Below are 13,548 nucleotides of genomic sequence, written 5' to 3'. Positions count from 1 at the left end.
TGCCAACTTCCCCACAGCAGTGAAGGAAGAATGATTTCAGACACAATGTCTTCATCATATCGTCACGGAGAACAGGATGGAACTCTCGACCTCCGTAGATGTGCGCTCTCCATATTTAACTAAGCTGGCGGGCGGTAAGGCTGTTTATCCTGCTAAATGATTTAACAGTAAATATATCAGGTTCTGTTTTACACTTGCCTGCTAGAATCCTCTCATACCTTCCGCCATACGGCGGACAACTTGTAAAAGGAACAAGAACAACACGTAAGTTTCATCAGTCATTTTATTATCAAAAGTCCAAAATCTAGCACTGCTTATCAATTACATTTCACATTAAGCCAAGCTACTGAAACAACACATCAACTCATAGATACTGAATGTAAAACAACCAACCAACATAGATAGATTACCTCCCATTTCAGATTCTAACATAGCCAAACATAATCCATATTTCATTTCCCCCCACAAATTATACTTAATTTCAAATCATGAATTAAATTCACTTAAAGTGAAATAAAAATTTGGTATTAACTTATAATCAAATATTCTATTACCTGAATTTTCTACTGAAAACATCATCGGGAGTTTTTTTTATTGGGACGTTGTAGGGGTGGGGGGGGGGGGGGGATACTGTCCAGGTGGAGATTTTTTAGACATGAAAAAGAAGTGAAGCAAAAATTTGTCTTCCAATTTTCTATTATCTCAAGAATGCCATTATCACATCAGAGAGAAATTATGGTCAAGAACTGTTTGTAAATATACTGTAAACCCCATGATGGCCTGTCCTAGTTATAGTCCCAAGATCACTTTGACCATTGGCTTACTGACCCCTAAATCAATATGGACTGCCTAGTGACTGTACAATCAATCACCCTATGAAGTTTGTGGACTGCTGGCCAAAGCATTCTGTAGTTACTGAGCTGAAACCGTTTTTAGTCTCAGAGTCACTGTGACTTCAATATTTGACCAACTGTCCCCAAAAAAAACAATAGAGACAGACAATAATACTATGTAGTTTGAAGAAAATTGGCCAATAGGTTCTTAAGTTACTGAGCGATAACCATTTTCAGTCTTGATATCGTGATTTTGACCTTTGACGTACTGACTCCTGGAACAGTAGGGAGCATTTACTGACCACAAATCACCCTATGAAGTTTGACATCTAGGTAAAAGCATTTTTGACTCACTGAATGGAAACCATTTCCAGTGACGAGGCGGCTGTGATCATAACCTTGACCTGTTTATTCCAGAAACAATAGGGGTCATTTACTGAACACAGTCATCACGTTAAGTCTGAAGACTGTAGTCTAAAGTTGCATTTTGCTTACAGAGAGGAAACCGTTTTCATCCCAACGTCACTGTTACCCCGACCTTTGATCTACTGACTCACAAAACAACAGAACCCATCTATTGACTACAGGCCATCATCCTACAAAGTTTAATTATCGTGAGACAAAGTGTTCTCTCTCCTTAATAAAACCAAATGGTCTATCAATCGTCGAAATGACAATGAGCAAAACAAGATATTCCCTGTTCCCTGAAGCAGGCATAAAAATATGATCAGAGCATGTAAATTTTTTATTAACCCATGTACAGTCGTTTGGACTGATGTCTTAAAAACGTAATTCATTGAATTAAAGTTCCGACAGCAAAGCAGGGCTTACATAGACAGTCACAATGATCAGGTAAGTTGAACTGTTACATGAAGCAATATCAAAGCTAATGCCTTTAGCAGTTGCACACCCCAATTCGACTACAGCTTCAAACATAGTTTAAATGGAGCAACTTACAGACATTGTATTAGGCAACTAAATGATACTTATGTAACATTTCTTAGCCTTTTATGGGTTAATCCAGGAGGAAAAAGAGACATATTGTTGAACTTATAACAATTTATGTAATCATGTACAGATAAATTCATGTATCATTATCAACTGAATCAGGTATTTCATAAATCACTTTGATAGGACACAGTCAAACTGTGCTACAGCTCAATTCTTTGAGACCACCTGATATTACAGACTATTATCTTTATTCAGATGTAAACATTTACAGTGGGGTTTAACTGTGTGTAAAGAGATAACAGGGCTGCATCAGGCTGTTGGTCTGCAGAATAAAGCTGCCTCAGTTAAAATACAATGTATTTCTACAACACCTGCAGCTACCAACATTTAAACTAAAACAAATTAATTTATCTCAATCGAAAAAGGAAAGATTCAGCTGAGTCAAGGTGTCTGTATTACTCTGGGGAAATCAATTTGTTACCAGTTATAGAACCTTAATTTTCAGCGTTTCCCTTCAAAAAACATGTCCACTCTGTTTAGTTACCAGTTACCAGACCCATTATGTTGAAACAAGGCATATAAAGATTATGTTTTTGTCTCTTCTAAAGGTTGTCCCTATAAACAGGTTTTAGTGAATATATATACATGCAGTACTCTATAGTTACAGCAATGATTTAAGCTGACAGCTAATTCTACACAAGTCTGAAATAAAATCTGATCATACCATTAACATTGATAACAATAATAAATAGTCTTAACATGTAAGAGTTGACTTAAACATTTCTACACATACTGTTAAAATCTACACCAATAAATAGGAAGTTAATAAATAGAATAAATAGTAGTAAAATTCACAACAACATGAACACATAAAAACAGAACCAGACTTTTAATTCTCAACATAAAAACAACTTTATGTATATTTCTGAAACCCAAAACAAGCTCACTCTAAATGAATACATATTGCTAGATTGCAGGAATCATTTCTGAATTCTTTCAAGTTATAAAGTGTTAAGCAAGCAGTTTATTTGAGGAAACCATCGGTCAAACTTAGTTTAGTCTACAGTGATGGGAAATATTCCTATATAAAAATAATGTTAAAACTTTCTTGTGTTTCCTTGTATTTACTTCCTGGAAACAATCAACTGTATTATGTAGATGTTAAGAAGATGTGAACATTAAAACATTCGTACAGATGGACGAACGAATGAACAGACGGACAGGACAATCACTATATGCCTCCCGCATCAGTAGATGCCGGGGGTCATAAAAAGTTATAACAAATACTGTACAGGGGCATTCTCTAACTTGAAGTGTGTTGAAAACATGAATGATGATCTCAGGAAAAATGTTATATGTTATCATTTTAAACTTGACCTATCTGTATGTTAACATCATTTTAAAACTTGACCCATCTGTATGCTAACATCATTTTAAAACTTGACCTATCTGTATGTTAACATCATTTTAAAACTTGACCTATCTGTGTGTTAACATCATTTTAAAACTTGACCTATCTGTATGTTAACATTTTAAAACTTAACCTATCTGTGTGTTAACATCATTTTAAAACTTGACCTAACTGTATGTTAACATTTTAAAACTTAACCTATCTGTATGTTAACATCATTTTAAAACTTGACCTATCTGTATGTTAACATCATTTTAACAATTGACCTATCTGTATGTTTACATGAAATATTCAAAAGGTGTTTTGCAGCAAAAGTAATAGTCTCAATAATAAACAATTATTTTGAGTAATATTTACAATTCTTTGATAACAAATATCCAACATATTTTCCCTGGAACTTAAAATATGCCTCTATGTAAACAAATCTGGATAAAATCATTGATCTAAGAGTTTAGCTAATACTATGACAGCTTTAGACATATACTAAACACCATTTTATGGTATATAAAACACAAACACGACACTGAACAAGTTTACAAAAATCAGAATTTGTTCATAACGGCAGTTTACAACATTGTGAACACAACAATAAAATACAATATGCATCTGTGGTGCAGTCACATCTTTTTAAATACTTGCTCTGAATGTAGGTATACACTGGTTATACACCTTAGTTCATCAACTATCAAAAATCATCATATACACAATGAAAATCACTGTTCAATTTGTTAAACCAGTGTGTATTGCTCTGCAATTATACACACACATATATATAATATACACAACAACTGTGTACCTTAAGTGGCATATAACATTTCCTGAAATTTAAATCTGTAAAGTCTGCAAAGGTTCATTTCATTTTTTTACACTTAGAAAGTCTATAAACTTATATATTCCTGGAAAGGTCTTTTAATCTCTAAACAGATAAAACAGAACTGATCACAGTGTTGACTATAGAAGACTGAGGACACCGAATAAATATCTTGCCTTTTGTTTGCTTATTTTGTGTTTTGCTGTTTTTCAACAAATTTTCAGTCATGTAACAGCTGACAGTTAACATAACCAGTGTTCCTGGATTCTAACCCAGTATTCACATGTTCTCTGCAATTAAATTCCAACTTCTTCACATGAATCAGAGGTGGAAGACGAAATGACTTCTGATACACTGTCTTCTTTCTTATTATAATGGGAGAACATACACCTCACTTTGGGATCAAATTCTAGACCGCCTATTGAGCTAAATGGGTGGGCTTAAATCTCTTACCCAGCATCAAGTTTTGAACAAGGCTGACAACCCTGACAGTACACAGAAGCTTTATTGTTGTACAGTTTTCCCTGCTTGTTGGAACCATGTCACAGATCTTTCATACCCATTCTCAACTTAAGATTATGCCTGACAAAAGTTTATATGATCAATTTTGTTTTATCTGTCTAGATATTTAAAATACCGTTCCAAAACACTGAATGTTTATATTCTCTTTAAATACAGTTGCATAATAAAAAAGATACAAACCTTTTAAGATTTAAGCAAATTAAATTTTACAACGGACTACAAGTCATCACACATTAAACACAAGTTCTTTGTAAATGTCCTCAAGTTGGCCTGTCCAAGGTAGATGGATGAGTAATTCTCAGTCAGTTTGGTATGACACAAAGACGTGCAATCAAGTTTCACAGTCAAAGACCCAGGCATTCTCCAGATACTGATAACAATTAATTTATGAAGTTTGTCTACTGCAGGCCAAGGTATTCTTATTGAATGGGAACTGTTTTCAGTCTCAAGGTCACTGTGACCTTAACCTTTGACATACCGATCTGGAAAACTATACGGCCAACTACTGAACACAGGCAATCACCCTTTGAATTGACAACTGTGAGACCAAGCATTTTCTAGTTGTTATCGAAAACCAAATGGTCTAAGGACCGACCAAAAATTATCAAAACAACATATCCAATCTTTTTTAAAGGGGTGCTTAAAAATGTTGATGCAATCAAATTCTAAATCATGTCTAAAAATCAACTTGATTTGTGGATTATTTATATTATTACTAAGCAAATACCTCAAAAATAATTCACACACTATATTATATTTGATGATATAATAGACAATTTTTCATTTTGCTATAATGTCATCAAAACTGTGAATATCGCACAAGCGTATGGAAACTTGCCCTGTAGAATTATATTTGATCAAAACATGCAGAACTAACTTGATTTCAGAGTTGATATCACCCTACACCTTATCTATTCCAGTAATCTCTACACCAACATAACCAGATCTGCATTGAAAACACAGGTGCTAGTTATATAATTAACCATTTTTGAGCCACACCTTTTGTCTTTCAAAATAATGTTAGTACACAAAAATATAAATTGTTGTATCAAAATGTACATGTACAGTGTAGTCATAGAAACATTAACTGATGTTCAATTTGTATATAAACGCAACTTAAAAGACATTTCTGTGACTAAATCTGAATCAATAAATAACAACAAAAATTTACACGTAAGAGAAATTTACAGAAACTTATCCTTAAAAATTCTCTAAACTTCTGAACTGCACAGCAATCCAAACAAAAAACTTATAAATCTAAAAGGAAAAACATCATAAAAGTGTAACACTGACCTCTCCAAATACCGAGAAAATAAAACAATTAACAATTTATCAAGGGATGCATTATTCTGACTTTATTCATTATACCTTATCAGACATTAGTTGTGTCTGAACAATAAGCTCTCATAAAGGTTCTCCCTTATTCCACCACTTTATAATGTTCTTACATATAACATCAAATCTGTTCACAACAAATCAAGCTTAACACTTAACACATACATTCAAAGTAACTTCTCTACTAAAAATACATTATAATATATAGATTAAGTTACTGTTCCTAACATCCCCCTCACTGTTTCCTATGGCAACCACATCCCATCTAGCCTGTTTAACATATCAAAAAAGACCTTCTTAACTTTCTAAATTGTTTCCCCATCCCTCTTGTCAATCAAAATCCACAAGATCTCCAGTAGATTCTCATGGTAACCCTTATCATCCATCTTATCAGTAAAACATTAAAAACTTCCAGTTTTCAAGTAATGATTCCCATGGAAACCTGATGTCATTTAGCAATTCAGTTAAAATCTCCCTGTATGATGTATCTCCACAATTCTAATGGTGACACTATATCGTCTACTGTTTGATTCACCTAATGTGTGACAGTTTTTCACAAATTGTAGCTTTATTTTCCAAGATCAAGATATTAACTACATACCATTCTAAATGTTTCAAAGGGTGGTAGTAAAATCTTCTTGAATTTTTTTTTAATTTTACATTTTTTGGCATGGAGATGTTACTCTTATGCTAGTTTCATAACAATCAATCAAAGAATAAAGCCAAAATTTAAGTTTAAACAAGGCAGTCTGAAGGACAGCTATATCCCCCGCCGCTGTTATGGATGGTGAAAGAGTTGATGGCATTGGGCGAAAGCATCAATGTTGTTAAGTATATTTTATAGTCCATGTATGACGACATCAATGAATTTGAAAATCCTTCATGGGGTTTAGGAGATACAGAGCGGACACAAAATGGAAGGCTCAAACCTTTGACCTTGCACTGTGACCTTGACCTTGAGCCAACATGGCTAATTCATGAGTTCTGCAAATCGTCTTGATGAGGTGATCATTTGACCCAAGTTTCATGAAAATCCTTCAAGGAGTTTAGGAGATACTGAGCTCAAATCTTGGCCCTTGAGCGGACATGGCTGACTCATGAGTTCTGCACATCGTCTTGATGAGGTGATCATTTGACCCAAGTTTCATGAAAATCCTTCAAGGAGTTTAGGAGATACTGAGCTCAAACCTTGGCCATTGAGCGGACATGGCTGACTCATGAGTTCTGCACATCGTCTTGATGAGGTGATCATTTGACCCAAGTTTCATGAAAATCCTTCAAGGGGTTTAGAAGAAACAGAGTGGACATAAAATAGAAGGCTAAAACCTTTGACCTCGAGTTGTGACCTTGACCTTTAGCCGACATGGCTGACACATGAGTTCTGCACATCGTCTTGATGGGATGATCATTTGACCTAAGTTTCATGAAAATCCTTCAAGGGGTTTAGGAGATACAGAGCGGACACAAAGTGTTACAGACGGAAGGACGGAGACCATTCCTATAACCCCCCCCCCATCACTTGTGGCGGGGGATTAAAAAAGCTGATTTTTTTTTTTTTTTTAAGATAAATGGAAATTTGATCAAGTCAGTTTGAAAATTTAAACAGTTCATACTACCAGCCTGATAGCTCTAGTTTTACTTACGTATAATATTAATAGATTTTTCTTACACATAAACAGAAATCAAGACAACACTTTGTTACAGTAAAGGAGGATCAAACAGTAACTGGGCACCATGTTAAAATCTCCCAAATTAATCTGAATCTACAGTAATGATTCTCTGAGTTTCCCTACGTCATCTAACAATTCAGTTAAGGTCTCCAGTAATAATTCTAATAGTGACACTACATCATCTAACATTTCAGTTAAACATGTAAAAATCTTTCAGATCTCCCCTAATCTCCCATAGAATTCTAATGGTGACACTGTAATTATCATCTACCAGTTAAAACATGTTAAAATCTCCGAAGTCTCCCTCAATCTCCCTTAACGATTCCCAAGGTAACCCTATGTCATCTATCAGTTCTTGCTGTGAAATTTCCTCTGATTTGTTTTGTCCATTTTCAACAACCATTTCAAGTTCTTCATTCGCTAATTTCCCTTCAATTAACAGGTTTTTTAAAGTACTTGTATTTTCACCTCTGTTAAAAGCACCATTGTTATTAAACAGCCCCATTTCTGTACTAGTCACTTGAAATCTTTGAGTTTCATTAAAATCACTTGTGGGGAGGGAAAAGTCTGGTTTGTTCAAAAGCTGGCTGCTTTCATTTAAATTTAAATTTGCTGACTGATGATTATGTAAAGATGACAAAGCCTTTTCCTGATTGGCTGTTCCAAAATGGGATGATGCATGAAAGGACGGATCTATATTTAGCACAGTGTCTGATACAGGATTTGAAATGAGCATGGAATGTTCAGGATAGGTGTTTGAAAGCACACTTTTATGAACACGATTTTGTTTCAGCACACAGTTTGTTTGTCTCTGATCAAACAAGTTCTTTTTCATTAACTGATTATTTGCATACATGTTCACATCTCCGCTGAAATTAAAATCTACTGTAGCACCATTGTGATCAATGTCTGAAGTGGAGATATTTGACTGGCAATTATTAACAGTAGCGGACACATTACTGAGATCAGTTTCAACAGGAATCATCTCACTTCCTGCATTTGTTACCAGGGAAACTTGATTAGCTGAACTTAAAATTTCACTTCTGAACAATGTTCTTAAACCTTTACCACCACCCTGTGTCTGCTGAGACAGTTTCATAAGTTTTTGTGCAAAAGGTCCCAAACTGTCGGATGTTTGTTCATTTCCCATGTTTGCCAACAACGACTGCTGCTGGTCAAGTTGAGGAATTTGTTCTTGAATTGGATCAATTTTGTTCAACATTTCGGACGAATGACTTTGGTTTATTGTTCCATCCTTTGGAGGAGAGGATTTCTTCAAGTGTTTAATAGCTACTTCATAAGATGGTGGATCAGCTGATCTTGGAGAGATCATAGTGATATCTGCACCAGCAATTGGTTGATTAGCATCTACAAACAGAGCACCAGTACTGTCTTTACTTCCTGGACTCTGTTCCACACTATTATTTGGTAGAGTTACCACTGGTTTTATTGGGGTAACATATCGAACATCATGATGAGATCCTTGAATTGGAATAAATGCACTATGAATTGAAGACCTAAGCTGATTTGGATTCATGCCAAGGTTATTCATCTGACTTGTTGCTATGGAAACATTCTGTTGATGTACAGTCAATTGTGGCCTGTTTGGAGACTGTTGAGGAGACAGCTGTTGAACTGGACTAGTATAGTCTGTAACCATAGTGATTGGTGACTCAGCAATAGATGGCTTATATGTCATATGACCTCTTCCTTGACCATACACAAGGTCAGAGTGATCTGCAACTGACACTGGTGTTGAATTCAATATAGGACTAGGACCACTGCTATGATAACCAGAGTCGGAAAATGGTGTTTTTGAGACAAAACGGTCATCTGCATCGATGGATGATTCCCTGCTCCTATTCTGCAGAATACTTTTGCCTCCAGCAAGTGGATGTTTACCGAAGGAAGTATCTTGTGGACTGATAACATCATGTGGTGTATCAACAGGCTTCTGCAGTGAATGCTGGATACTAGCAAGATATGTACCTTGTTTAGACTCTCTGTGACCTGCATCTCGCATTTCCCTTCTTCTTACAGGGGAGAGTATTCCAAATGAAGTTGGTGAGAGCATCTCTGCACTCTGATCTGTAACCTGCGCTCTTGGTGACATAGATGAAGCTCTTTGGTTGCTATGGATATGACCTACTGGTGGTGCCATTGGTGATACGGGGCTCTGCACTGGTGAGGCAAAAATTGGCAAAGACTGACATCTCTGACTAACAGATGATATCTCTGTGTTAAGTCGCAAGGTATCTTTTAAGCGAGTGTTTGAGACAGGAGGTGCCTTAGGGACAGTGAAGTTACTGTCGTCATTTGAAAGATCACGTAAAGTCTTAGAATTTGAAATTTCTTTTGCATTTTTACTTTGACTTCGAGAAGTAACACTGGTTTTATTTCCGCTTTGAATGGAATTGTCAACTTCAAATTTAAAGTTCAGCAATTTTGGATTTCTATCTGCTTTCATTGACTGGTAATTTCTAAATTCTGGTTCAGACATTACAGACTGGTTTTCTTTCTGTCTCTTTTCTATAGTTTCATTGATCCAGTCTGCAACTTCACTAGGCAAACCTGACGGCTCAATCTCCTGGTTTGAACTTCTGCTGCTAACTGTAGCTACACTGGATGGCCTCTGGTAGGGTTTTCCTCTGTCTGTTACTACAAATGATTCTGCTTTCAGACTGGCTTTGCTTCCTGGTGAAATCTGACCAGTCTTTTGCTCATCTGTAGTTTTTGTGACTGATTCATTACTTTCAATTTCAACTGCAAAGCTTGGCTCTGCTTGTGTCAGGAGAAAGTTTTTCACTCTTTCATCAAGATACTGCTGTTGCTTAATCAACTTTTGCTGGGACTGTCTCAGTGTCTTTGCACTTACCCCAACAGAACTGGACTGGTTCTTGTGCGACTTGTGTTGTGGTTTCATGGCATACAAACTGTTAGGGAATGATTCAATCAAAGCTTCTCGCTCTAGACTGTGTATATCTGGACTCTGTAACCCTGGTAAAAGAGATCCGCCTCCTGCCTTCAATGGCTGCTGCTGTTGCTGAACCTGTTGTTGATGGATCTGTTGAGGATGATACTTGACCTTAGTCTCGGAGTCAAGTTCAACAGTACAAGACTGTGTTCTTCTAGGATTCATACTGACAGATGGCTCACTGTCTGGACTAAGGACAAATGATACATTATGAGAGTCTTCATTCTCCTCTCCAGTCGAATTCAAACGCTTGAAATTCTGTCTTGCATGAAAATCAGATGACTTCCTTTTCCTTGCTCCTGATGGAGTTTCCCTTCCATAAGAACCAGCACTTTCTGGTCTGTTTAGACTGAGATCTGGTGGTTGTGAAATTCTAACAGGTGTTTCTCGACCTAATAACACCATACTGTCCTCTTGAAAAGGTGACGTTATGTTCAATTTTTGTATTTTTCTTGGTGTTTCAAGCCACATTTGATCAACTATATCAGTTGTAATATTCACATTCTTATTTGCATCCATTTCACTAACCTTACTTTGATTATTTCTATCAGTCTTATTTAAGTCTGCTGCAGATCTGGTCAAATTTTCACTCAAATCATTACTATCATCTTCCTCACAAAGAATAGGAGTTATGTCCCTGTCTTCACTCATTGGAGAGAATTCTTTAACTTCAGTAGAACCTTTATCTGCAAGTCCAAATTCATTATCTTCTTTACCATTTTTTGAGTCACTAAATGATATGTAAGTCATATTAGAATTCTGAGACTGATTCATTAAGTTTTCAGAAGGAGCAGTGTTCATTCCTGAGGAAGTTTTAGCTTTATCAATTTGATTCATTCCCATACTGTCAGCTGTTGAATTTCTATGATCCTTATCAGATATACTCATTTTACTTGTAAGAGACGGATTATCAGCTACACATTGTTGACCAACAACTTGCTGGAGCTTAACTTGCTGATTATTCACAATGATCACAACTTCACTAGCTGGTATGTTACTTGACCCTGCCTTTATTCCTTGGAGAGTGCTCAACGTCTGTCCACTTAGTGATATGTTTTGTTGATATGGTAATCGTATGCTGGATTGAAATTTCGCTATAGCTTCTGCTTGCTCTTTTGCTCGCTTTTCTTTTAAAATTGCAGAAACTGGTCGCTTATCTTTATCATAGGTAGGAATGTCTGCTTTTGTTTCTTTCTGTGGTTGTGCTTTATTTGGAGATGCTTTTGGGCGAATTGGGGTAAACTTTGTGCGCAACTGTTTAGGAAGATTCTGCATACCTTGGGCAACAGATACGATACATTCACTTCCTGTTGTTTTGGACATTACAGATGATACAGTCACATTTGTACCATCTCTTGCCTGATTTAGAATGTTTATAGTAGACCTAGAGGAATCAATGGTCGATGTTTTAAATGTTAACTCTGTACTTCCTGTACTACTCGCTTGCTTAAATATGGCAGATGCAGGTACGATATTAAACAATGACTCATTGTTTATCATTTCTGATGGATTCTTTGTTGGACTGGTTTGCATATCTGTTGGCAATGCAATCATTGTAATGCTTGCAGACTGTGACACAGTCTGACTTGTCTGAGTCTGTGCTGCAGAAGGAATTATTATAGGTATTGCCATAGCAACTGACTGATTAATGCCGGAACCTTCTTTCCTGCACAAGGACTGAACCTGTGAAAAGGGAACAAAAGCACTTCTCCCAGGGACGGTTGACTGGTTTACAAACAAAGCAGTTTTGGATTTTCCTAAATGTCCCAAGGACTTGTTCAAACCAGACGGATCTTCTGATTTATTCTCTAACATTTTCTTTAGACTGAGATATCCAGTTGATTTTGACAGTTTATCAGCAGAAGATTCAGTCACATCTGTTGAAACACTGCTTTTTGTATTGTCATTGTTCACTTTTTCTGACACTGTGTTTATGTTATACTGGGACTTGTTGTCACCACTATGTTGTGCAACTAAATCATCAAAGTCAATTTTTCGTACATGAGTCAATTCAGACTGATCTGTTTCCATGCAATTCTCCGGTGTCTTAGCTTCACAAATACTCTCTGTGCTCATTGGTTTATATCCATCAAAGTCCTCATCACATTCTTCTTCCTTTTCATTTACTAAACTCACACTCTCTCTTTCCTTTGATAACTGACTTCTTGCCAAAGGCTTCTCTACATTTTGCTGTTGATCGTTTTTCCAACCATCATGGGATTTCATCGTATAAGCACTCTTGGCATTTCTTACATTAGCAACATCATGCACTGTTACACACACACTAACTTCATTTTCTACATTTGACTGAGAAACAGTAACAGAACCCTTGCCATGACTTTCAATTGTCTTTTGTTGTTGCCATGGTGACACAGATTTTCTTGGTGACTGAAATTTCTGTGGAGATGGTGCAGGACTAGAGAGTGGGCCTGGATTTCTGGGAGACTTGAGTTGTACTGCAGATCCTGATGTAGACAATGGAGTAGCAGATTTTCTCTGACTGGATACTGGAGTTTTAGATCCAGGCATGTTACTGCTGTTGTTACCATGACTAACTATCTGTTGCTGAATCTCTTCTCTTAATGCCTGAAAACAGAAATAGAGAAACATTATTACACAAAATGTCTTTTCTCCCATTCTCATGTTAAGGTTTTTGTCTCTATATAACCTACAGGCTTTTGAAGTTTTTCCTCAGTAAGTCTATGTAAAAAAGTGACCCCCATAGATGGACCCAATTTTGATCCGAGGGGCATGGTCTAAATAAACTTGGTAGAGGACCACAAGACCATGCTACATACCAAGTTCTAACCTTGGGATATTGCAGATTTTTCAAGTTATTCTAATCTACCCGGTATGTGTAAAGTAAGTGAACCACAGGGCAGGCCCATTTCTGAGGGTTTAATCCGGTCATGGTTTAAATACACACAGGTAGAGGTACACTACACAATGTCACATGCCAAATATCTATGTTTTGGGCTTTTCAGTATTTGAGCCTTTCTTACATAAATCTATGTAAAATAAATGAACCCCCAATTTTGACC

At 36.3% G+C, this 13,548-nt stretch overlaps 1 protein-coding gene across 1 annotated transcript in view; it reads right to left on the bottom strand.

The window, feature by feature from the left end:
- Positions 1-265: 265 nt before the first annotated feature.
- LOC123541920 (uncharacterized) overlaps positions 266-13,548 on the bottom strand; it is a 44,031-nt gene continuing 30,748 nt past the window's right edge. Inside the window, exon 9 of the mRNA XM_053530925.1 lies at positions 266-13,093. Within this exon, the coding sequence (XP_053386900.1) occupies positions 7,808-13,093 (5,286 nt within the window). The 3' untranslated portion in view covers positions 266-7,807. The remainder of the gene's footprint in view (positions 13,094-13,548) is intronic.

The sequence above is a fragment of the Mercenaria mercenaria genome, chromosome 19 (assembly GCF_021730395.1).
Source record: "Mercenaria mercenaria strain notata chromosome 19, MADL_Memer_1, whole genome shotgun sequence".
Lineage (NCBI taxonomy): Eukaryota > Metazoa > Mollusca > Bivalvia > Venerida > Veneridae > Mercenaria > Mercenaria mercenaria.
The sequence above is the reverse complement of the archived record's forward strand: the minus strand, read 5'-3'. Positions and strand labels throughout refer to the sequence as shown.